Source organism: Hypanus sabinus, chromosome 22 (assembly GCF_030144855.1).
Source record: "Hypanus sabinus isolate sHypSab1 chromosome 22, sHypSab1.hap1, whole genome shotgun sequence".
Classification (NCBI taxonomy): Eukaryota; Metazoa; Chordata; class Chondrichthyes; order Myliobatiformes; family Dasyatidae; genus Hypanus; species Hypanus sabinus.
Window position 1 is genome coordinate 55,493,856 of NC_082727.1, and position 27,297 is coordinate 55,521,152.

General features: G+C 38.2%; 1 protein-coding gene across 8 annotated transcripts in view; it reads left to right on the forward strand.

Annotated features, from left to right (window-relative positions):
- LOC132379637 (arginyl-tRNA--protein transferase 1) overlaps positions 1-27,297 on the forward strand; it is a 153,458-nt gene that overhangs the window by 32,290 nt on the left and 93,871 nt on the right. For 7 of the 8 annotated variants that reach the window (XM_059947802.1, XM_059947797.1, XM_059947795.1 and 4 more), the window contains one exon: positions 19,192-19,224. The exons of the other annotated variant lie outside the window; for it this stretch is intronic. In XM_059947802.1, coding sequence (XP_059803785.1) covers positions 19,192-19,224 — 33 coding nt within the window. The remainder of the gene's footprint in view (positions 1-19,191; positions 19,225-27,297) is intronic. 8 annotated transcript variants of the gene reach the window in all.

Here is a 27,297-nt window from a genome sequence, read left to right on the forward strand (position 1 = left end):
GGGCGGGGGGGGGGGGTGGGGGGGAAGAGTTTTAAAGCGAGTAGCCAATCATTTGAGAGAGGCATGTAGGAATTTCCGATCACACAAAGTGGTGAACATATGGAATTCTCTGCCCCAGAGAGTTGTGGTAGCAACCTTATTAGAAGTATTTGGGGCAGATAATTTTTTTGAAACCTTGGGACATTGAATGCTGTGGGGTTCTATTAAAGAGGTGGTTCAGCCATGATCAGATTGAATAATAAAGCAAGCTTGAGGGACCAGGTAGTCCCTTTCTATAGTTCATGCACTCTTATATAACTAATATGAAGTTTTAAACTGTAAATAAAAGTTGATTTGGATTTCTGGTTTAACTGGAATATGAATCCAGCATTTTATAGGAAGCAAATACATATTCCGATCTGTAGAAGTCCATTCTTCCTCCAGTACTTTCTAAAATCAGAATTGTGCAAGGGGATTATGATTTTATTTTCCCAAATCTTTGGATTTCAGAAGGATACCTCTGTCAAGAAAAATCCATATTGATCACAAATATAAGAAATTTCTGTAGGTGCAGCAAATCCAAGGCAACACACACACATCCATGGAAATGAATATAAACAGTTGATATTTTTTCCAGTCCTGATGAAAGGGCTTGACCCACAATATTGACTGTTTATTCTTTTCCATAGCTGCTGCCTGACCTGCTGAGTTCCTTCACCATCTTGTGTGTGTTCCCAAAAATTAATCGATATAATTTTAGTCTAATTCTAGCTTTGAAGGTTAGGGTAATAATCTTACCAATTTGTCATAGGAGAGTGAATTATTCTTATGTTTTTCTTGTTTTATTTTTATCTATGACAAAATGGTAATATAATGTGATGCCATTGTCCTTTCTATTGACAAGTTAAAATTTCTGAATTCAATTTTAGGAAAACTCCAATAAAGTTCCATTGTTGTCCTCATTGGCTGTTATGGATTATTGGTTGATTAATATTTTGATCACATGTTAAACAAATTAAATGTTCATATTTGACTCTGCAACAATTTTGTTATGATCCAATTGTTTTCTAAAGCTTAAACTGTTTACTGAATTGAGAAAATTAAACAAGACTAATGGGGAAGAAGAAATGAAAGTGATATTATTACTAGTAAAAAAGTGTTTTACTTCTTACCAGTAAAAGTATCACTTTCAACAAGTGAGACCAAAAGCTGAGCAGAAAAACAAAAACTTGAATGCAATGTCATGAATGGATGCTGCTGAGTATGGAATCGTTGATTAAGATCTACAGATCTCTATATTTTTCAAGAGTCCCTGTGAATTGGAACATAGCAAATGGAAGGTAACTTACAGAAAGGACAACCAATTAGAAAAATTCTGGAATTCATTGTTAACAATTGGAAACAAGACATTTCAAAACACTATGATTGAACATGACCATTCTAGTTTATGAAAGAGAAATCGAATTTGACTAATAGTAGGAATTTTGTGAATATGATTGCCATGATTGATAGAAGCATAGAAAACCTACAACACAATACAGGCCTTTCAGCCCACAATGCTGTGCCGTACATGTACTTACTTTAGAAATTACCTGAGGTTACCCATAGCCCTCTATTTTACTAAGCTCCATGCACCTATCCAGGAGTCTCTTAAAAGACCCTATCATATCTGCCTTCACCACTGTTGCCGGCAGCCCATTCCACACACTCACCAATCTCTGTAAAAAAAAACTTAACCCTGACATCTCCTCTGTACCTACTTCCAAGCACCTTAAAACTGTGTCCTCTCATTTTAGCCATTTCAGCCCTGGGAAAAAGCCTCTGATTATCTACGTGATCAATGCCTCTCATCATCTTGTACACCTCTATCATGTCACCTCTCATCCGTCGCAAGTTCACTCAACCTATTCTCATAAGGCATGCTTCCCAATCCAGGTAACATCCTTGTAAATCTCCTCTGAACCCTTTCTATAGTTTCCACATCCTTCCTGTAGTAAGGTGACCAGAACTGAGCACAGTACTCCCAAGTGGGGTTGGACCAGGGTCCCATATAGTGGCACGTACAGTGGTAGGAGGAATTAACAGAGACTTTATTTATGTGAAGAGAAGTTGTAAATGAGAGAAATGGTGAAGGATCTAGGTGTTGTCCTGCACTGCAAAACACCAGTGAGGGGTTTGGAAAGTGAATAGTGTATTGACATTCATTGCTCACTGGTTGGTGCAGAGGAATACTGAAGTGAGCAGTTTCAAACTTCTGGGAGTGCGCATCTTACACAACCTCTTGTGGTCCCAGAACACATCCTCCACAGTCAAGAAAGCTCACCAATTCCTCGACTTCCTGTGAGGAGGCTCAAGAGTGTTGGTGTATGCACATCTGTACTCACAACTTTACACTTACACGGGACATACATGGAGTCAGAATCATTTTCCCAGGGTGGAAATGTCAAATACGAGAAGGCAGAGCTTTAAGGTGACAGGGAGAGAATTTCAAGGGTGTGTGTGGGGCAAATAATAGTTTAGTTTCATTAACAAAGTGGCGGGACCTGGTATGTGCTGCCATGGGTTCTGGTGGAAGCAGATATGTAATGGAGTGATATTAATCACACGCAGACCAAAGAGGTTTAATTTCGTTTGGCATTTTTTTCAGCACAGACATTGTGGAAAGGAGGGCCTGTTCCTGTGCTGTATTGTTCTGTGTTCAGGGTGAACAACATTGACAGAAAACTCTAGCCAGGTGTATCTGTGGCAACAAGTAGAGTCCTTAAGTGTTTGAGAACAGAGAGTCCAAGGGGTGAAAGTACATATAGTTCTCTGAAAGTGTAGGGAGGGTGGTGAGGAAGATATTTGGCACACTACCTTTATCAGTCATGGCTTTGAGTGCAGGAGTTGGGACTGTACATGTTAGTGGTGAGACCACAATGTATTGTGCACAATTCTGGTCACCCATTTACAGGATGAATGTCATTAAACTGGAAAGGGGCTGAAAGTTAAGAGGAGTTTAAAACCAGAAGAACCAATGTAAAAGAGACCTGAGGAGTGACTTTTTCCAAACAGAGGTGGTGCGTATATAGTACAAGCTACAGAGGAGACATTTGGTCAAGTACATGGACAGGAGAGTTTTAGAGGGTTGTGGACCAAACAGACAAGTGGGACTCACACAGATAGACATCTTGGTCAATAGAATGAGTCCAGCTGCAGGTCAAGTTTCTGTCGTTCAGGGAAAAAGTACTGAAGATTGGGGAAGCTCTTCCACCATATGGAGAGTGTGTAGGGAGTTTGAGAGTAGAAATTAGATGGGCAAAGACAAGTCATCATTTATCAGTAGCAGCTAAGAGTAAGGGAATGCTCAATAAATGTTAATAATATAAACATATTAGTGAGTGTTTTAAGTATATGAAGAACAATAGTGTAACCAGCAAATGAGTGAGGCCTGTTGTGCAGCAAGTTACAATCTATGGGGCCAGAGGAGGTGGACACGGTCTGAAATAACTAGCTTTCAGCCATATTCACCTTGGAGAAAAACATCGTGTATGGATATTTCAGACGGTGCAGTGAAATTCCAAAGCACATGAAGATTCTGAAGGAGGGGACATTAGATGTCTTAGCAGGGTTAATGGTGCATAAATCCCTTGTGCTTGATTAGATATATCTCAGTCTGCTGTGGGTGACAACAGGCAACTGTTGGGGTCCTGGAATATTTAAATCTTGAATGTAATCTTGATAACTGTGAGACAATATTTACCTTGAGTTAAATAAGCATAGGATATACCATGACTACATGGTTCTGAGGGAATACTGGGTAACAGAGGGATCTTGATGTACAGATACAAAGATTCCTGAAGATGACAGAAACAGATTGAGTGAAGAAGGCTGGCTTCATTAGCTGGGACACAGAAGTCCTGGAAGGATTTTTAAGAACATAAGTTGGGCCATGGCAGAACAGCACACTTCTGGTGTCACACTATATTGTAGGAGAGGTGTGATTGCAATGGAAATGTGATTCACCATGATACGATGGGAAAGGATGGATTGAGTTTTAAGGAGAGACTGCATAGGGTGGGCCTTCTGGCCGCTGGTGTATCAGATGATGAGGGGGCAAACTTAAAGAGGACATAGACACTGTGAATGGAAAGAGACTTTTTCAAGCACAGGGGCGTCTAAAACTAGAGAGCGTAGATTTAAGTTGAGTGGTAAAAGATTTAAAGGAGAGGAAAAGGGATTCTCCATAAGCTCAACAGTCAGCTATCTACATTCTGGGGAAAACAGACCCAGGCTTTGGCGTCTCTCCTTATAATTCGGTCCCAGTCATGTCCCCAAATCCCTTCATGCCCTGACCAGTCAAGAACCTAATGTAGGATTATCTGTCATTATAGGCATTCATTAAGATTGTTGTACAAAACAAGGACTCTCCGTGTTGCATGTATAAACATGGATACATAAAATTAATTTCCTGTTTTTCACGTTATTTCAGAATCTATTGCTAAATCTTTGATACTGATAATTTGGGACTTAATGAACAAAATCTGCGAATGATGTAGATGGACTAGAGCAACAATGTTCTGTTTGTAGCTTTGATTTGAGGAATTGAAATAGTTAATCCACTATAAGCTTCATTCATTTTTCAAGTGTGTATAAAAGTCTGAATTGATTATATTTTCATTCCTCTACAAAGGCAGGACTAATTATTACTATTAAAGTTTATTTTTCTTTTTATCTAAATTGTATTAAGGCACTAAACCATAGATGCACTTATGATTTTCCTTTAGGGTTAATGCAGTCAACATGAATGTTGATCTATGAGCTCCATTTTATGCATGGGTTAGAATATTGTCATTGATTCATACTTGGATTATGATGTATGTAAAAATGTCATCTATTTCCAATGATTTACCTTTAAGTTCTGCTGTAAATGAGCAAATTATTGAAATATCAATGCTTGTTCACAGTCTCTCTACCCTAATACGCAATATTACAACTTAATGTAGAGTTGCTTAAAGATTCTATTGCCTGTGTGCAGTGCAAGCTTAATGGATTTTTAATGTTTTTTGTTGAACAATTGTTTAATGAATTTGAATTATTTACCAGCCATGTTTTTGCGTGCATTCTGTTCGAAGATTTGTGATCAAATTAGTAAATACATTTTTCTTTTTAACTTTCCACCTATGCTTTCTCCAAAAATAAGGAGTAGTTTGTTCTTAATATTGATGATCTTTCTGAATTAGAGAAATGTTTAAATATGAAATATCAAAATTTAAGGGTGCATCTTAGTACCTAGTTTGCAATGTTTTATTATGATTCTAGGCTGGTGTTAAAGGTCACTGAAGACATCTGTGTAAACAGTGGAGAATCTGGAATTGACTGTATCTTGTGTTACAGTATGTCAAGATGTGGTTTATAAAGGTCAGGCATATCATTACTCTCTGAGAGTTCGAAGTGGATGCGGTTTCAGAGTTGCCAGTGACACTTTTAACCTGTCTCCCTCTTTGTATTTTTTTATATTTTTGTTCACCTTGATACCTGGAATTACAAATTGGGATTAATCTCCTACTCTCAAACCAGAGAGCAAATCTAGATTGGGGTCCATTTCTTACTGAGTTCAGATTAGCCTATACAGCAGTACATTTAAACAATAAGCTTTAAATCTTTTTGTAAAACTCCTTCATCAAGCTATAAATAATTTTGCTATCTTTATAATGGTCCAGCTAGAGGGACATTCACTTCCAAAACTTAAGCTTTCACTTTATAAAGGAACTGCATATTGGTGTGCCTGGTACTGTTTTCCAAACCCCAGTTCAGAAAATAATTATACTTGAGGAAAAAAACAATCCTTTGAGGTACAGTCCAAATGTATGAGAAGTTTAATGGCATCTTCATCAAGTTGGTATTTCTTCCATTATATGTGAAGAGCGTGTCTGGAGGGATTAGCTTGATACCCAATGAGGCATTATGTCTCCATCTGTGCCTTGGTGAACCCAACTCTTCAATGGAAAAGTTGAGACTATGTGCAGCAAAGTTATAACACTTCAAATGCCACATGAATTTCTTTGTGAGGATACAGATTGAACTCTGCACTCTTGCCACCTTTTAGCCATGACATGATATCCCAAACCTTTTGTAGTGCATGCATTCCATATTTTGCCAAAGTATGTCCTCATCCAAGTCTACAAACTGCAATGTGGAAACTCAGTCTGGCAGTTAGGGTTAGACTCATTTTTGTCTGACTGTGATATGCTCTTGTCAAGTGTGTTGTGAAATGTGACTGTCTCTTTTGCCTTTGTGGTGCTTGCATTTGAGTTGCTGCCGGTGGTGACTGACAGTAGCATACAATATAGACTTCCAACTTTCAATTATTCACCTGCTCCTTCATTGCTGCTGCTGCCACCTCTCCCTACTACTGCCTTAGCTGTTGCAAGGAGAATATGGGAAACTGGTTGGATGCCTCCAGAGATCTTGCCACATTAAAGGCAAAAGCATAGCTGTGCTGTAGTTCTAAGCCTATTGGTTAGGCCCTTCCCACCAGTGAGCACATCTACACAAAACATTGTCACAGGAAAGCAGCAGCCGACATGAGGGATCCCCACCACCCAGGTCATGCTCTGTTCTCGTTGTTGCATCAGGAAAAAGGTTCAGGAGCCACAAGATTTGTGCCATTAGGTTCAGAAACAGTCATTATCCCTCAACCATCAAGCTCTTGAACCAAAGGGGATGACTTCACTCTACTTGCCGCATCACTGAATTGTTACCACCACCTATGGACTCATTTTCAGGACTATTCATCTCATGTTTTTAATATGTATTGCTTATTTATTTGTTGTTATTATTTCTTTCTTTTTGTATTTGCACAGTTTGCTTTTGCAAACAGGTTGAAAGTCCTTTGCAGTCTTTCATTGATTCTATTATGGTTATTACTCTATTATGGATTTTTGAGTAAGCCCACAAGCAAATGAATTTCAGGGCAGTATATGGTGACATATATGTACTTTGATAATAAATTTACGTTGAAAGAGGCCAGCATGCTCATTTTAAATGGGGTGTGGGATGGGGGTATTGAGGTACCAAAAGATACTTGGCATACAAGGGAGATTCAGGAGTTGGCTAATTAAATAAAATTTGCAGGACGCTGGAAATAAAAAAAACAAAAAATACTGGAAACCATCAGCAGGGCAACAAACTTCAGAGAAGAAGTAGTGTTTACCTTTTGCGTCAAGACCCTTCAACAGAAATGGGAAAGAGAGAATACAAGTTAGTCCACAGTAGCAGAGGCTGGGAGAGAAATGGGTAGAATAAGGAAACATGTTAGAATCAGATTATTATACTTTGTCTTTGCTTGTGTTTCTTATTTCAAAACTGCAGGATATGTTCAACAGGTCAAAGGGGAAAAAAGTGTGAGAAATAGCCACTATCAGTATACACAAATAAAGTGAATGAGTTACTGAAAATTGAAGATGAGACATCGAGTCTAGAAAACTGCAACATGCCAGATAGGAGATTAAGGGTAGTTCCTCACATTTGAATTTGGCCTATGATAGTGCAGAAAGTTTCAGCTAGGTTATGAAGGGTGATTCATTCTGGACATAGCCGTTGTTTTTAGTGGGGATGTAACTGTTTCTTGTAAGTTGGACAAGAAGTCGAAGGCAAAGCATTATTTCATTGGAGTAATCTGAAATAGTTGTCTAATGCATTAATTGTTTTGAGTGAATACTGCAGTATTCACTATCGATACTCTTGATTACTGATCAAATGAACTTTGGTCATGTGTTTGTGTTTTTAAAAATCATTGTTTACTATTTTCTGCATTAATTTTTCTTGTGTTACATGTTCATTTATCAGGATGAACAAAACTACCACATGTCAGGACAGGGACATTTCTGTTCCCACCTCCACCATCCCTCCTTATTTAACTACTGGTTAAAAAACCTGGTATTTGAAAATAGTTTATTTACTGAGTGACCTATTTGTACAGACAACATGGGGATTAATAGGCAAAACTGTACAAGCACTTGATTGTGCACCAGTTTGGTGGCGATTTGGATCAAGTAGACGATTCATTGCTTTGCATGCAATCTCTTATAATTGAATCAATCTTTTGGAATGAAACCATAATGAAATTGAAATAGTAGGCTAATATTTGCTTCTCCATCAGGTTGCAATAAACTGGAATCTTTTTTACATCATCAAGATTTTACAATACTGTGCAAAAATCTTGGGCATATATATCTAGGGTGTCAAGACTTTTGCACAGCACTGTATATTGGTTAAAAATGGGAAGGTGGCTGGAAAACAGAAATAAGATTACTTAGCTTTGTATTATCTCAGTAGTATTAAGTGTTATTTGCACAGTACTGTAAATTAGTTATTCCTGATATCACCATTTAGCAAATGAAACTGTACAAATTTAATCAAGTTTAGATACGTAATGTTTTACTGAATATTATGATTTAAGAGCTAATCAGATCTTTATAGAGAAAAGTAGGTAAATATTTTTGGGCTTACATACATTTGGGTTGTCAGTTTTAAATGTTTTGTGAAGAGACTATGAAATTACATTTTGATTATTTACTCTAGATATTTTTATATATAGGAACAAGAGTTTAATGCAAAATGCCAAATGTTTGTGGGTAAAATTGTCATAACACCATAAAGCTTCAAACTTTTCAAAGCAATCCTGAATGAACAGTTGTAACCGTGCTTTAGTACATTAGATTAGAAAGGTTTTGGTTGGCTTTACATTTAGTGACAGCTTCATCAAATATAAATGTCTCCCACAGCCTCCAATGTAAAGGTAGCTGCATAACATTTTGACCTGTGCATGACTAAATATTAGGTTTGGCACTCATTAATCCTGGTGGAAAAGGAATCATTTGGCTATGAAGAAAAAATAGTAATGCATGTTAATATAGTAATAAATAGTAGCATTCAAAAATGTACTGAGGTTTTAAAATGTGCTTAGACATTCCAATTAGGATGGGATATTGGAACACTGGGCTGTACGTAAGAACATTTAGAGCATAAGATTTTGGTGACCCTGCATAGTAATGTGATATCCCCCAAGCAGTAGTTGAAAAACAAAAGTGTCCAAATTATGTGTTTCTGAATCATTCTGGATTGAAGAGCAAGTACATAATTATGCTACTGTTAGTTGAACTGGGTTGAAATTTCCCATACTTAAGTTGACAATTTTATAAGTTGAATATATTTCTCATTTTCCCCATTTTTCCCCAATATAAAGCAATGTCCTTGTGCTAATTCTAATGATTTGTGGTATCTTATTTTAAAGATGTTGATACATGCATGAATAGACAGAACCTGTTGAATTGGGCTCATTTTTGTAATCATTGTTTTCTGTTCTCAAACCCCCCCCCCCCCCCCACACCAATCAGCTCTTCTAATGACTGCATTATACCTTTACAGTTTGTGTATCTGGTTAATTTTCAGGCCATTTTCTTCCTTTATCCTAAGAAACAGTCCTCCATTCTTGCCTTGGGTGACTTCAATCTGTCTGTCAGGGCTCTTTCAGCTATTTGTAAATAACCCTTGTGGTCAGAGACATCTCAAAACAGTTCTTATAGACCAAATTCAAAATTTATCTTGCTGCTTGACTGCAAGCCAAAGCATCATACCTGATACACAAAATGAAGCTTCTCCCTATAGATGCTGCCTGGCCTGCTGTGTTCCACCAGCATTTTGTGTGTGTTGTTGTTTGAATTTCCAGCATCTGCAGATTTCCTCGTGTTTGCATCATACCTGAGCTTATCACTGAATCCAGCATTGCACTTGGAGATCAAATCCACTGAATTTCATCTCCAGTGCTTTCTAGATTTCACATCATTTTAGTCAAATTCAAGCCTGTGTAGTTTCATTGTGCCTTAGTTATGTTTCGTGTAGTTTGTTTTATTGCGTCTTTCTGCAGGCTTTGTGCTATTCTTTTGCTATACTGATGATGGGCCATACTCTTCCAACTACTGATGCATTACAATTCATATTTCCAATAGATAATTTGCTTGGTCTTTCACTCATTGTGAAACAAAGGTTTTTTTAAAAATCTATCTCTAACTTACAGACGTTTCTTTTTGGATGGATATTTACCCATTTTGATGAGTATTTTGTTGCTGTTGTGCATCTGCTCTCATTGTCAGAAACATTTTAAAAACTATTAAAATCAAGTAAAAATTAGCAAGTTTAATCATTGATATCTGTAAAAATCAACTAAAATACTTAAAGCACTTTAAAGTATTATAAGAACTTGCATTCTCTTTATGTCTATCCCTGTAATGAGTGACTGTTGTCATGAAGAGCTGTGAGGATATGCCAGGTGATTGCAGGCAAGTCTGTTTGTTTAACTTGGTTGACTAAACTCAGAGGTAATGATGTAGTAAAAGGTATGTGGTGCTTATGAATTTTCAGAAGACTTTCGATAAAGTGGTGCAGGGAATAAATGTGCAGACAGATAACTCAGAGGCTGGGGATGACAATCCTGAGCATGATACAGTAGCACAACTAGCAGAGCCACTGCTTTCCAGTGCCAGAGACTCTGGTTCAGTTCAGGTGCAATCTGGTACTATCTGTGTGGAGTTTTCATGTTCCCTCTATGACCTTGTAGGGAATGCTGCTTCAATAGCTCTGGACCAGGGGTTCCCAACCTTTTTTATGTCATGGACCACTACAGTTAACCGAGGGGTCCGTAGACTTCTGGTTGGGAACCCTCTAGATTCTAAAGCATTGATAAACTTGATGTTCACTGTCTTTATTTCACATACTCAAAAAGCTTTGTCCTGATGGTGACACCTGCTTATGCTAATTGAGATATCTCTTTAAGCATCTACTGTTAGTAATTTGACAAATTGCAAGCCATGGCTTCGTAATGATTCAGAATTAACGAGCACTATGAAATTAACTTCCCATGGGGTCCTGATAATTCAATAGTGACAGCATGAAATGTAACAACTTCAGATATTAATATATGAACCTTTTTGTAAACCTGACGTGCCATATGTTTAGGTGAACTTGTCTGCTTAAATAAAAATAAGTAACTGTCCAATTAATAAAATGTGCAATTGGTATCCTTTCCAATTCTCTCTTATAAATTTCTCTTGTCTTCAAGTTTAATACAAAAATAAAGTATTTGTATATAATAGGAAGGATAGCTTTCTTTAGCTTTTTCAGCAAACCAACGAGCTGTAATTGGCTGCATTGGTGTTTTTTGTGAAGTGACCTAAAGACTGATTTATACTTCTGTGTATGGGCTACGCCATAGGCCTGATTTATACTTCTGCGTATGTTGGTGTGTGCATCGCTCTGCAATTCACCACCAAAATGCTAGTTGGCAGTGGGGTTCCTATGCTACTGTGTTGAGTTTCTTCGTGAGAGACATGGACAAGGAAATGCATTTCAAATATTTTCAGATGTCGACAGGTAGATTTGACGATTTGGTTCATCGCCTCCAACCATTTATTTTGCATCGGTGTACGCACAGCCTACAGACATGGCGGAGAAGAAGCTACCGGAAATGTGTAGGAGGAAATGCGACGCTACCAAGCGAACCAATCACAGTTGTTGTGGTCTGCGTCGCTGCGACGTGTTAGTTACTTTATTGGGGAGGTGTGCGTTACCCTACGGCGTAGGGTACGCGGTACCTACGACATGGATTCAACACAGAAGTATAAACCAGGCTTTAGTTAAGAATAAGTTACTCTTTGGAATTTTAATGTAATCAAATATACTATTGCTTGTGAATGCTTACTACCTTTCTAGCAAGGTGGTAGGTCAAGTTTAGAATTTTAGTGTGGGATCAATTGCACTTGTATGTGCCACCCTTTAAGGTGCGTGTCAAGACTATGAGACTGATCTAGAGGAGAGTTGCCAGAATAACACTAGGTAATTCATCCATGCAGGTTGGTTTAAACTATGATTCTAATGAGAGTGCAATGATTAGAATAAACTTTTTTATTGGCAAGATAATCAGAAAACAGCAGCTAGTTTTAAAGGAGCCTATGGAAAGTTGTTAGAATATTGAAGGTACTGCATGAAATAATGGTAGTAGTTGTAGTAGTCATGAACAACTACAGCAAAACACTGCAAACAGAACTCTCTCTTTTCCACAGTGTAAAGAAGAGTTTAAAACACAGTTGCTATAGATCTAAAACTAAATGTTTTTAAAAATATTGAAGTCTTGCATGATTTTTAAATGTTCAACAGCATTTGATAAGAGATGTTAAATCACATATCACACTGCCACAATGGTACCTTTAAGAAAACTACCTATACAAAAAAATTTTTGAAAATTATGCTGCCAAACAAATGTGAAAGAGGTGCTGTTAATTACTTGTGAAATATGAGGTGGATTATATTTAATGTTGACATTATAATCTTTCAGTTCCACTATAGTACATAGGTCAGTAACCTCTGTGCAATTATTTACAACAGATGTTGGGTATTATTCACAAATTTAATGGAATGTTTTTGTAACCCGTGCCTTCACAAAGAAATGTCTGTTGCATATTGCATAGATACTAACAATCAAAGATCACTTCAGGTAATCATAGTTTTTTTCCCCAAAATAAGTGATTTTAAGGGTTTTGCACATTGACTATAGTTAATAGTAATAAACATTTATTTCTTGGGTACATCTGACGCCAGACATTTGGTGTCAGTATTTCCTTAAATAGCTTATTGGATAAATAGGTCTTAAGATTTTAAATCTAACTGTTTTTAGAAGCAAATTTCGGTATTAAATTCACTTTGCTTATCTTTGTTGGAAGTAAATTGTTTAAAGGTTTATGACACTAAGCTGTGACAAATTGCATCTATTAGTAGTTTATCAAAGAGGAAGGAATGACACCTAACAATTTCAAAACATATACAGTGGAAACCAGTGTTCTTCTCTTTATCACTCCAGTCTGGTTTTATTGAACAGCTATAAAGTGAAGATTTCTTTGTTTCTAAAAACTGAATACAGCAACAAATCACACTCTAAGAGAATCAACATAGACATTTTTTAAATGAGACTGTTATTGGGCCTGAATTTGCTAGAGTAGTATCGTAGCATTAACCCTGAGCACAAGAATCATTAATAGGTAAATATTCCAGAAAATTATAGAGTTGGTAACTTTCAGTGTTATGACTGATTGACAACCTTTCCACTGTTGATGTTTCCAAAAGTGGGAAAAAGACTAGGATCACCAAGCAAACTTTTGCTGCCTTTAAGCTATTTTATATCCCTCAAACAACAAGGTTGGAAATAATGATATGAGTGATCTAATAATGACTGATGATTCTGCAGTGGTAGCATTCCCATTGCTATTATCCTTTTCAGTAATCGGTTTTTGTAACTTAATGAGAGAATACGGAGCAAACAGAGGTGGGTAAGTATTGAGGGGCAAGCCTACTTACCAAAACTATAGTTGTGCACGAAACACATAGCCATCTTCCAGTAACTACCCAGCATGTCATCGAGTGATTCTGATGTTTTTTTAAACTGTGTGTGTGTACTAAGTATGTTCAGTTAAGTGCCAAAGGTTGTAGTCTTCTGTGTTGTCCATAATTTTGCTTTATGGTAAGAATTTCATTGAATCTTGTCAGAAGATATGGCTCTGGAAGTAGACGTTCTTAGCCTGCAGTGCTTTTATGGGAGAAGGTGTGATGGCAATGGAAAGTGATCAGAAGTCGACCAGTGATTACTCCCCTTAATCCTTCCTCCACCAAAAACACTTCACTGGAGGTGTATCAGGAAGTATGAGCTGAGATTGTAGAATGATCCCAATTATGACAGGGGCACAAAGGCAATAAATAAAGCAAATTAAACTTTAATTGAAAACAGCATGCAGAGAACTGCATTAGTGAACATGCAGAAAAGCAAAGTAAGCATTTCTTAAGGAAGCTAAAGTGGGAACATATATAGAGTAGCTGGATAAAGAAGGTGATGTCCATGCTTCTGTGGAAACAGGTCGTGGAATTAACTTCTATAATCTTTGACGAATGTATGTTTAACTTTAAAAATATACTGCTTAAAGTTCATTTGATTTCTCAGAGCCATATACCTCAGTCTGCTTTATACTCAGTTATTTCATGTGATGTGTACTTCAACAAGCTGCTAGATGCATTTCAGAAAATTATGGTGCAACTAGATATCTAAGTGAATAGAGAGTGTTGGGGATGGGAAGTATGAGGGGAAAGAGCTGAAAAGTTCAAGCAACAGTGCTATTTCCAGCAGAATCAAGATCCTATATATTAAAGTCATTGCATTTTAAGCAACTTTTTGTCAGTATATTCTGAAAAAGTAATTGAATTTTTAGATCTTAAAACATCAAAATATTTGAAACCCAAGAAAGGAAAGCAAATTGATTAACTCTGGAAGTGCAATGATTTTAATAATTGAAACCTTTCACAAAGAATTGGTCATACCAATATCAAACAGTTTGTGTGTATGGCTTGCATTTCAGGAGGGAGGTGCTTAGGAGAGTATACTATTGTATGTTGTACAGACCCTCCAGAATCACCAGCTGCCTGCACTGTGAGAGCGTGTCCCAGGCAATACCCCAAGACAGTCAAATCCTTGGACCGTGAATGAGCTGTCCAGCCTGTCAAAAGCTTTATAACAAGTTTTAAAGGTTGGCAGACACATTTGAAAACTGTTAAAGTAAAATTAAGCAATTTAAAGAAATTACTAAAAAGATTATTTACAGAAGCATCAAACATTAACACATAATTAGAAACCTGTTAAACCAAGGAAAATATTAACATACTCTAACCTTTTTTTGCGCAGTGTCAAATGATCCCATTCAAATGAATAGTGTCTTTGTTCTCATACGTTTTCTTAGGTGTAATGTTAACTGAATGTGGACCCTTTTTTTGGGGAGTCTTGACTCCAGCTAGAGAAGTCTCAGACTTCTGTGATCGGGCATACATTCTGAGAAGACTAAATTTCTGAGAGACAAGTGGTGATAATTATTAGTTCCCTTTGAAACCTCTGGCTATCAGTCAGCAATGATTCAGCACAATAATTTGTTTTCTATTCCATAAGCTTCAATTTTATTGAAAAGTCTTTGAAAGGGAACTTTGTCAAATTTCATGTCCGCTGACTGGCCGCTTTCCACCGATTATTAAGTTAACTGTTGGATAATTAGGCATTGCTTAGCAGGTGCATGTTTAACATTAATTGCTCCAATTTCTGACCATTAGATGTTAGGCTTATTGATTTTTAATTGCATTATTTCCTGTCTGAAATCCACAAAGTTGTGACATAGGGCAATGTGGCAGTTAGAATTTAATTTTGTTTCAAACATTGTTAGTTTAGCTTATTTATAAAGCTTTTTCAAATGGTTCAAATTGTTCAATTTAATATCGGAGAATATATACAGTATACATCCTGAAATTCTTACTCTTCACAAATATCTGCAAAACAAGAAACCCGAAGAATGAATGATGGTAACATCAGAACCCCAAAGCTTTTTTTTAGTATTGGGATTTTATTTTTAAAAGTTACCTGGGCTTTTATATTCGAATTGAAACGGTAATTTGTTATGTTCCATCCAGTCACTTTTTTTCTATTAGCAGTATCTTGTTTTGCATGTTTATTTTTTGTTTCATATTTGGGAAGGATTTAGAGTTGAACTGTGATAAATTGATTATATTCAAAGGATTCAAAATTGTAAAAGTTGGACTCAAACAACTTTGCTTAGAAAATGCATGGTCTTATAAAAGTGTAGGATGATCATTAACTGAATGCATTATAAATAACATATAAGGTTGAGTGTAATTAAAGTGCAGAGGAGCCCAATACTTCACAGCTTCAAATTATCCAGTACTTTTGTCATTCGTGCAAACTGTTTTGCAATGACAATCTTTGTGCGTTAAAAGGAGGATGAATATAGAATTCAGAGAGAAAGACACATCTCCAAAAGTTCTAAGATCAAGGCACCCCTAATAATACACAGAACAAGGAACCAGCAGGTAAATTGTAACTTGCGACCTGTGAGCATAGATTAAAATTGTTAGAGAAATTTTCTAAAAGGGGATAGTGAGCAGCCAGAAGTTTTGGTATGTATTGGCACCAATGACATGAGAAGGAAAGGGGAGGAGGTCCTGAAGAGAGAATTTTGGGAGTTGGGTAAAAAGCTGAAAAGTGGGTTCTCCACAGCTGGCAATTGGGCAGTTGCTGTACAAATAGATGCAGTGTGCCGTGAGGCTATGAGGAAGTACAGGCAGATGATAGAGCAAAATTGAAGTCAATGGCAAAAGTTAAAGTGTAACGGGGGGCAAAATCAAAAAGGGTGCTGAATACAGGACTGAAGGTATTTGAATGCACGCAGTATACTGAATAAGGTAGATGATCTTGTGGCACCGTTAGAGAGTGGCAGGTATGATATTGTAGGTACATCTAGTTGTGGCTGAAGGAAGAACATAGTTGGAAACTTAACATCCATGGGTCCACGGGGTGGGGTGGCTATATTGGTTAATAAAACTGAAAAAAAAAGGAAAAATTGATAGGAACAGAAAATGTAGAATCATTGTCGAAAGAGTTAAGAAACAGTAAGGGTAAAAAGATCCTGATGGGAGTTATATTAAGGCTTCCAAATAAAAGTAGGCAGGATGTGGTCTACAAATTACAACAGGAGATAGAAAAAGCATGTTTAAAGGACAATGTTGCGATAATCATAGAGGATTTGAATATGCAGGTAGATTGGGGAAATCTGGTTGGTGCTCTATCTCAAGAAGAGGGAATTTGTACCGTGCCTATGAGATACTTTTTAGAACAGCAACTAGGGGAACAGCAATTCAGGATTGGATATTATGTAATGACTCAGATTTGATCTGGAAGCTTAAAGAAAGGAACCCTTGGGAGGCAATGATCATGATATGATAGAGTTCACCCTTCTGTTTGAGAAGGAGAAAATCAAATGTATCAGTATTACAGTACAGGAAATTACAGAGCATCAGGAGCTGGCCAAGTTGATTGGAAGGTGACACTAGCAGAGATGATAGCAGAATAGTAATTATGGGGGGATGTGGGGAATTCAGAAGGTGCAGGATAGATGCATCACAAAGTAGTAGTCTAAATGCAGGATGATACAACACTGGCTGACAAGGGAGGTCAAAGACCATATAAAAGCAAATGAGAGGGCAAAAAATAAAGGAATAATTAATGTGCAGTTAGAAGATTTGGAAGTGCTTAAAAAGCAACAGAAGGCAGCTGAAACAGGAAAGAAAAGATGAAATTTGAAGGTAAGCTAGCTAATAAATCAAAGACTATACCAAAAGATTTCAGAAATATAAAGATTAAAAAAGTCGTGAGTGGCTATCAGACTGCGGATAAATGACGTGGGAGATAGTAATGGGGGACAAGGAAATGGTAGACGATCTGAATAAGTATTTTGCATCAGCTTTCACTGTGGAAGACGCTAGCAGTATGCCAGAAGTTGGAGTGTGTCAGGGGGCAGAAGTGAGTTGAGTTAATATTACTAGGGAGAAGGTGCTTGGGATGATGAAAGATATGAAAGTAGATAATTCACCTGGGCCAGGTGAGCTACACTCCATTGTTCTGAAAGAAGTAGCTGAAAAGATTGTGAAGCATCAGTAATGATGTGGAAGGGGTGTTTCATATAATGGGAGAGTCTAGGACCAGAAGGCACAGCCTCAAAATAGAGGGATGTCCATTTAGAATAGAGATGAAGAATTTCTTTAGCCAGAGGGTAGTGAATCTGTGGAATTTATTGCCATAGGTGTCTGTGGAGGCCAGGTAATTGGGTGTATTTAAGCTGGAGGTTGATGGGTTCTTGATTAGTCAGATGTCAAAGGTTATGGGGAGAAGGCAGGAGAATGGGTTGAGAGGGAAAATAGATCAACCATGTTGAAATGGCAGAACAGACTTGATGGGCCAAATGGCTTAATTCCCCTATGTCTTATGGTATTGTCGAACAGTCAGAGTAATGTCACCTTGCTTCAGGAGCCTGTCCTGTCATCAAAGAGCTGATGTGAAAGAGTGTGTTGAAACTGCAGAAATTGAGGGTTTTTAACTAGAGTATGAGGAGTCCCATATGGTACTGTACCAGTCTTGCATATTGTTTGGTCAGAGCTGGAACTGATTGGAAGGAATACTGGGGTTCAGGTGGTAGAGAGGTTGGTTCCAGTAATTGATTATCCCAGTGTGGACTACAATTCAAAACAAATGTAGGGAAATTATTCATTTTGGAAAGTATTAGCAATAGTATAAGTGAAGAGGATCTCATGGGTATAATTTCAGTTACTTGCCTGAATAAAATGCAAATTGACACAAGGAGAAGCATTTTTGGTGAATATGTAATTTGAGGAGTACAGTGGGTTAATGTAGAACAAATCAAATTTACCACTAGACTTGGAGAATCTTTCTGGGAACATGGTTGTGCATTTAGGGCATTTGTAGAACTTTGACAATAACTGGGTTGAGATGCCCTTGAGTAAAGGAGAGGGGATAAAGAATTGGTTTTAAAGTAAATTTAAAAGAAGAATGTGGATTTTTGAGCAATTATGAAAATCAGACTCTTGAGATATCTGCATTGCTCCATTTCTGTACAATTGTTCTAAATTTGAGTTCACCACCATTGATAGTCAAGCCTTCAGCTTTCATGGACTTGCATTTTAGAGTTCCCTATAAATGTTTTCATTTTTCTATCCTCATTTCCTCCTTTAATGTATTCTTTGCAACCAGCCTCTTAGATTAAGATCTTGGTAAACTATGTTAAGTATTGTACAGCCAGCATTTTGTTATTTCTTTTGTGTAGCACCTTGGGACATAATTGTTTTATTAGACCTCATATTTACATGGTAATTCTATTTACACTTTCTATTTTTTAATCGGGTATAAGTATTAAAAACTATCTTTAAATTGAAGCTTTCATCACAAAAGATAACTTCAGTTGATCTGGCTTTATTCTTTCTAATCCATTCTTGGTGGGTTGGGTAGTGATGTGAATACAGGTAAAACTGCTGAATAGATAAATTCGATATAAGGAGTGAACATTCTATGTAATAAATAAACTTTGTATATTTAATCTTCATAACAGTTGTGATGTTATATGTAATAAGTTACAAGAACTGATAAATTGTATTTATAATAGAACAAAATTGTTTTATATATTTTAATTATGGTTATCTACATGATTACTGTGTTATCTTTATTAAGGCCATAATATTTTTTTTCTTTTTTCATGCAATGAATGTCGATTTATCTCAACGTAGTATACACGATTCCTTTGTCAGTCTCCACTCCAGGTAAGAACCACATTAGATTCATTGGTATGTTTTGAATTTTTTTTTGTAATTTGAGATGCAGAAGCAAAGCTAGGTATCTGCCATTTATTGCTTTAGAATAAGATACTACATTGCTGAAAATTTAAGATGTGAGCTCAGTTTCTTTTGATGAACCATGGATCTGGATGAACCATAAGGTCTGCAATCTGCTGAAGGCCAAATCAGAAGCATTCAGATCTGCCGACTAAGTAGGATGCAAGAGGTCCAGGAATGATCTCTGGAAAGCCGTCTCAAGGACAAATTGGTAATGCCAGACTGAATGTGAATCACTGGGGCAGGGCTTGAATGCTATTACCTCTTACAGTGTGAAATCAAGTGACACTGGTGATAACTCCCAGGAGAGCTCAATGCCTTTTATGCTCACTTTGACCATCAATACATGGAGGAATCTTCACGAACTCCCACAGCTCTCTATGATCGTGTGATTTCGGTCTCTGAGGCCAATGTGAGAGCATCTTTCAGAAGGGTAAACTCATGGAAAACATTAGGCCTAGATTGGGTACCTGGCTGAGTAGTAAAGACCTGTGCTTGAATGTTCATTGATTTCTTTTACCTCTCACTTGGACAATCTGAGGTACCTACCTGTTCCGAGCAGGCTTTAATTATACCGGTGCCTAAGAAGAACGTGGTATCCTGCCTCAATGATTATTCAGTAGCACTTGGAACCACTGTGAAGTATTTTGAGAGGTTTATTGATGAAACATCAATTTCTGTCTCACAAGTGACTTGGATCTGCTCCAATTTGCCCACCAGCATAACAGGTCCACAGCAGATACTATTTCATTGGCTCTTCAGTCAACACTGAAACATGTAGATGGCAAAGATGTAGACATCAGGATGTTCTTTATTGACTACAACTCAGCATTCAGTGCTATCATCCCTTCAAAACTAATCAATAAATGTCGAGACCTCGGCCTCAATACATCATTGTGCAATTGGATCCTCAATTCCATCACTAACAGACCCCAGTCAATTCAGATTGGCAATGGCATCTCTTGCACAATCTCCATTAGTACAGGTACACTACAAGGCCATGTGCTAACCGCTGCTCTACTCGCTTTACACTTATGAATGTGGCTAAGCACAGCTCCAATTCTATATTTAAATTTGCTGACGATACTGTCATTGGCTGAATCAAATGAGGTCATGAATCAATATGTAGTATATAGGAGGGAGACAGAAAATCTGGCTGAGTGGTGCCACAACAACTAGCTCTCAATGTCAACAAGAGCAAGGAGCTGACAATTGACTTCAGGACGAGGAAACCAGAGGTCCATGAGCCAGTCCTCATTGGGGGATCAGAGATGGAGAGGGGTTAGCAACTTTAAATGCCTCGTTATTATCATCTCAGAAGACCTGTCCTGGGACCAGCGTGTAAGTGCAATTATGAAGAAAGCATGGCAGCTCCTCTACTTCCTTGGGAGTTTGCAAAGATTCAGCATGATATTTAAAACTTCAACAAACTGTGTGGTGGAGAGTTTATTGACTGATTACATCAAAGCCTGGCAAGGCCGCACCAATGCCCTGGAATGAAAAATCCTACAAAAAGTAGAGCGTATGGCCCAATGCAACACGGGTAAAGCCCTTCCCACCATTGAGCACATACATGGAGCACTGTTGCAAGAAAGCAGCATCCACCATCAGGGACCCCCACCACCCAGGTCATGCTCTCTTCTCATTGTTGCCATCAGGAAGAAGGTACAGGAGCCTCAGGACTCACACCACCAGCTTCAGAAACGGTTATTATCCCTCAACCATCAGGCTGCTGAACCAATGGGGATAACTTCATTCAACTTCACTTGTCCCATCACCGAACTGTTTTTACAACCTTCATCACCATGTTCTCGAAATTTATTATTATTATTTTCTCCTTTTCATTTGCACAGTTGACTTTTGTACATAGGTCATTTGACTGTCCTGTTGGGTGCTGTTTTTCACTGATTCTATTACAATTCTTGGATTTACCAAGTATGTCCACAAGAAAATGAAACTCAGGGTTGTATGTGTTGTCATGTATGTACTTTGATAATAAATTGACTGAACTTTTTTAAACAATTTGTTATGTGGATTTATCAGGCGAAGGAAATTGAACTGGCATTAATAGTTAATTTGGTTTCTGTCACAGTATGTTTTTACTAGTATTGATTGCTGTGAAATATAATGCAATATTTGACTGGTTTCATATACTGAGATTTTGCTCTATGACTTTCAGCTTGTATATACAATTAAATGATTGAAATTGTTTACATTGATTTGATTAAATATAAAATGCATCACTGTTACTAAATCAAATGAGATTTAAGATGACTGAAGTAATTAATGTGCCTCAGCTGTATGTGAACGTATTCTGACTTTGGGTGTCGAGAACTGTTTGTATCTGGAAGAAATATGACAAAGGTGATAGAGCATGGAACTAGGCCCTTTGACTCAACTGATTCATGCCAACCACAACACCCATGGCAGCCAATCATATTTGCCTATTACTTGGCCATAACACTCTAAACCAGGGGCTTCCAACCTTTTTTATGCCATGGACCAATACCATTAAGCAGGGGGTCTGTGGATTCCAGGTTGGGAACCCCTGCTCCAAACTTTTCCTATCTATTCAAGTGTATTTGAAGTATTGTTAATGTACCAGCTTAACCATTTCCGCAGCTCATTTCATAAACAGGCTACCTCTGGGTGAAAAATTTGCCCCTCTGATTTCTGTTAAATCTCTCCCCTCTTGCCCTAAACCTGTGCCCTCCAGTTCCTTATTCTCCAACTTTGGCAAAAAGACTGGATTTACCTCCCTTCATTCTCCAATCCTTCATTGAATAAAGTGTGCTCAACTTCTTGCCATTATATAGTTCCTTGAGTTCAGAAACATCCTCAAATCTCTGTACTCTTTCCAGCTTAATAACATTCCTGTAGCAGGGTGGTCAAATATTTATCCTTATCTGCAAACGATTCTGCATCACTTTTTTTTTAAATCTCTTTCACACTTTTGTTCTACAGTTTTTTCCACTTAATCTCTCCACTGTGATCCCTGGTTATACTATATGGTTTCATGTGTCACTTACAGTATTCTGGGTGAAAACTGAGGCCAGTTTTCTTGGAGACCCAAGAAGAATTGGTGATAGTAAATATTTCAGTTACTGTATTTATTTCCTTTTGCTGTGTGGATCATGACATAGATGAAGTAAAATCAGAAATTGAAATGTTAGTAGCTCCATTTCTGTCCACTTGCGAAAAGTCGTTATTGTGTGCAATCCAACATGCAAGCGCGTATTTTGATTTTCATTTGTTTTAGTTCTCTTTATGAAAATACAGATACTTACACAGTAAGTGATGAATCAGGATTGAATTGTATAAATAATGTTGCAGAAACTTCACTACATTTGTTTATGTATCAAATTTGAAGTCATACTTAATAAATAAATGCACTCAGGTAATCTCTTAACATAGTAACTTGTCACCCCCACCCTGATCAGAATCAGGTATAATAGCACTGGCATATGTTGTGAGATTTGTTAACTTAGTGGCAGCAATACAATGCAATTCATGATAAATATAAAAAATAGATTACCGTATGTATATTAAATAGTTAAATTAAAAATAGTAGTGCAAAAACAGAAATAATAATTTTTAAAAGTGAGGTAGCACCCCTTGAAGAAGTCTTGGATACTAGAGACTAGTACCCATGATCAAGCTGACTAATATTACAACTTTCTGTAGCTTCTTTTGATCCTGTGCAGTAGCCTCCTCCATACCGGACAGTAATGCAGCCTGTCAGAATGTTCTCCATAGTGCATCTGTAGAAGTTTTTGAGTGCTTCAGGTGATAAACCAAATCTCAAACTCTCAATGAAATATAGCCACTGTCTTGCCTTCTTTGTAGCTGCATCAATATGTTGGCACCAGAGATATTGACACACAGGAACTTGAAATTGCTCACTCTCTCCACTTTTGATTCCCTATTAGGATTGGTTGGTGTTCCTTTGTCTTGCCCTTTCTGAAGTCCACAATCAGCTCTTTCGCCTTACTGATATTTTGTGCAAGGTTGTTGCTGTGACACTCAACTAGCTGGTATATCTCGCTCCTGTACACCCTTTCGTCTCCATCTGAGATCCTGCCAACAATGGTTGTATCATCAGCAAATTTATAGATGGCATTTGAGCTCTGCCTAGCTACTCAGTCGCTACTCAGAGAGAGTAGAGCAGTAGGCTAAGCACTCATCCCCGTGGTGTGCCAGTGTCACCGAGGAGGAGATGTTGTTACTAATCTACACAGATTGTGGTCTCTGATTCAGAAGTCGAGGATCCAATTGCAGAGGAAGCTATGGAGGCCCAGGTTCTGTAGCTTAGCGATCATGACTGTAGGAATGATGGTATTAACTGCTGAGCTGTAGTCAATGAACATCATCCTAACATGGGTGTTTACATTGTCCAGATGATCTAAGGCTGTGTGAAGAGCCATTGAGATTGTATTGGGTCCAGGTGCTTGCTGAGGTGGGATTTGATTCTAACCTTGACCAACCTCTCAAAGCAATTCATCACCTTAGATCTGAGTGCTACTCGAGGATGGCTGTTAAGGCAGCTCACACTTTTTTTGGGCACTGGTATAATAGTTGCCAATTTGAAATGGGTAGAAACCTATTCTCACCTGCCTATTACTTTCTCCTGGGTCCTCTCCTCCCTGCCTTTCTCCTATGGCCCACTCTCCTCTCCTATCAGATTCCTTCTTCTCTATCCCTTAACCTTTCCCATCCGCCTGGCTTCACCTATTACCTTCCAGCTAGCCTTCTTCCCCTCCCACCCCACCTTTTTATTCTGGCATCTTCCCACTTCTTAGTCCTGAAAAAGGGTCTCAGCCTGAAATGCCAACTATCTATTTTGTTAGGTGCTGACTCTTACAACTACCTGGACTATACCTCTTCCCATCCAATTACTTGTAAAATTGCCATCCCCTTCTCTCAATTCCTTTCCCTCCACATCTGCGCTCAGGATGATGCTTTTCATTTCAGAACTAAGATGTCCTCCTTCAAAGAAAGGGGCTTCCCTTTCTCCACTATCAACGCTGCTGTCAACTGCATCTCTTCCATTTCTGCCCTCATTCCATCCTCTCGCCACCTCAGCAGGGATTGGGTTCCTCTTGCCCTCACCTATCACTCCATCAGCCTTTGCGTCCAACACATAATTCTCCATAACTTCTGCCATCTCCACCTCCTTATTCACTACCTTTCAGGGCCCTAAACAGCCCTTCCAGGTGAGACGATACTTTACCTGTGACTCTGTTGGGGTTATCTACTGTACCCAGTGCTCCTTGGTGCGTCCTCCTGTATATCGGTGAGACTCGATGTAGACTGGAAGACCGCTTTGCCAAACACCTACGCTCCGTCCCCCTAAAAAACCAGGATCTGCCAGTGCCCATCCATTTTAATTCCACTTCCCATTCCAACATGTCAGTTCATTGCCTTCTGTACTTCCGTAATACGGCCATGGTTAGGTTGGAGGAGCAACACCTTGTATTCCATCTGGGTAGCCTCCAACCTGATGGCGTGAACATCGATTTCTTGAACTTCCGGTAATGCCCCCCCCCCCCCCACCTCTCCTTCACCATTCCCCATTCCCATTTCCCCCTCTCAACTTATCTTCTTACCTGCCCATCACCTCCCTCTGGTGCTCCTCTCCTTTTTCTTTCTGTCATGGCCTTCTGTCCTCTCCTATCAGGTTTCAGCTCTACATCCCTGTATCTTTTTTTTCCCAGCTCTTTACTTCACCTCTCCCTCCCCGATTTCACCTATTACCACCTGCTTCCTACTCCCCTCCCCCACCTTCTTACTCTGATTTCTCATCTTTTTTTCTCCAGTGTTTTCCATAGATGCTGCCTGGCCTGCTGGGTTCTAACAGCATATTGTGTATGTTGCTTAGATTTCCAGCATCTGCAAAATATTACTACCAAATATTGCTTTCGACTATTCTGTTCTCTGTACATCTAAAGGTACTACCTATACACAAGTTATTATAGATGAAAATGAAGATGAGTTATATTTGGTTTACAAAGCATATGTCCCTTGTTGGAAGAGTTTAGAACCAGGATTCACAAGTTTCACAATGAAGGGTAGGTCATTGGGGACAGAAATTTCTTTCTGACTTGAGAAAACTCTCCAAATCTGTTAGATTCTAGTGATTTAAGGCCATAAGACAAAAGAGCAAAATTAGGCCATTCGATCATGGCTGATTTCAAAGTTCAAGTTCAAAGTAAATTTATTATTAAAGTACAATATGTCACAATATACAGCCATGAGAATCATTTTATTGCAAGAATACTCAGTAAGTCCAAGAACCATATTAGAATCAATGAAAGACCACACCTAACATGGTGGACAGTCGATTTCGAAAAAAATCAACGAACTGTGCAAATACAAAAGAGAAAAAATAAAAAAGAAGCAATAATTATCAAGAACATGAGATGAATAGTCCTTGAAAGTGAGTCTATAGATTGTAGGTACAGTTCAGTGATGGGGCAAATGTGGTTGAATGAACTTATTCCCACTGATTCAAAAGCCTGTTGGTTGAAGAGTAATAACTGTTCCTGAACCTGACAGTGTGAGTCCTGAGGCTCCTGTACCTTCTTCCTGATGGCTGCAGCAAGAAGAGAGCGTTAACTGGATGGTGGTGTCTGTGATGGATTCTACTCTCTCAACTCCGTTCTCCTGCCTTATCCTAAGGTTCTTAAGGTCGATAGGTTCTTAACTAGTAAGAGTGTCAGTCAACCTGTTGATTTAAATATACCCAAAGACTTGGCCTCCACAGAAATCTAAATTCAGAATTCCAAAGAATCACCGCCCTCTGGCTAAAGAAATTCCTCCTGTATCTATTTGAAAGGGATATCCTTCTATTCTGAAGCTGTGCCCTCTAAAGCTAGACTCTCCACTGTTGGAAATATCTGATCCTTGTCCACTTTATCCAGGCTCCTTAATATTTGGTGAGTTTCAATGAGATTCCCTCTTATTCTTCTAAACTCCAGTCATTACAGGTTCAGACCCATTGTTAACCCTTTCATTCTGTGGATCATTCTCCTCTGGACCTTCTCCAAAGCCAGTACATCCTTCCTTGGATATTGGGCCTAAAGCTGCTCAAGACATTCCAAGTGCTGTCTGACCAACACCTTGTAAAGCTTCAACATTACATCCTTGCTTTTTATTCTCAAAATAAATGCTAACATTGCCTTCCTTTATTTTCATTCCTTTAACCAAAGTGCATAAATATACTTTTTTCTATACTGTATTCCATCTGCCACTTCTTTGCCAATTCTCCTAAATTAAGTCCTTCTGCAGACTTCCTGTTTCTTCACCTATCTTTGTGTCATCTTCAAATTTAGCAAAAAAGTCATCAATTTTGCCATCCTGATCACTTGGTATCTGAAAAACAGTGGTCCCAACAGTGATCCTTACAGAACACCACTAGTGACTGGTAGCCAACCAGAAAAGGCCCCCTTTATTCCACTCTTTCTCTTCTGCCAGTTAGCCGATTTTCTCTCCATGTTAGTAACTTTCCTGTAATGCCATGAGCTGTTATCTTGTTTAGGAGCATCTTGACAATGGCTTCTGAAAGTCTAAGTACACAATATTTACTGACACTGCTTTGTCTATCCTCTCAAAAAATTCAAACAAGTTTGTCAGGCAAAATTTCCCTTGAGGAAACCATGCTGATTTTGCCTATTTGATCATGTATATTGAAGTACCCAAAAACCTCATCCTTAATAATGGACTCTTAACCACTGAATTCAGGCTATCTAGCCTATAATTTCCTGTATTTTGCCTCCTTCCCTTCCTTAAAGAGTAGAATGACATTTTCAATTTTCCAGTCCTCTGGAACCATTCCAGAATCTAGGGATTCTTGAAAGGTCATTACTAATGCCTCCACAATCTCTTCAGCTGCCTCTTTCGGAACCCTAGGGTATAGTCAATCTGATCCAGTGACTTAACTACCTTCAGACTTTTTAGCTTCCATAGCACCTTCTCCTTATTAATAGCGACTGCTCTTAATTC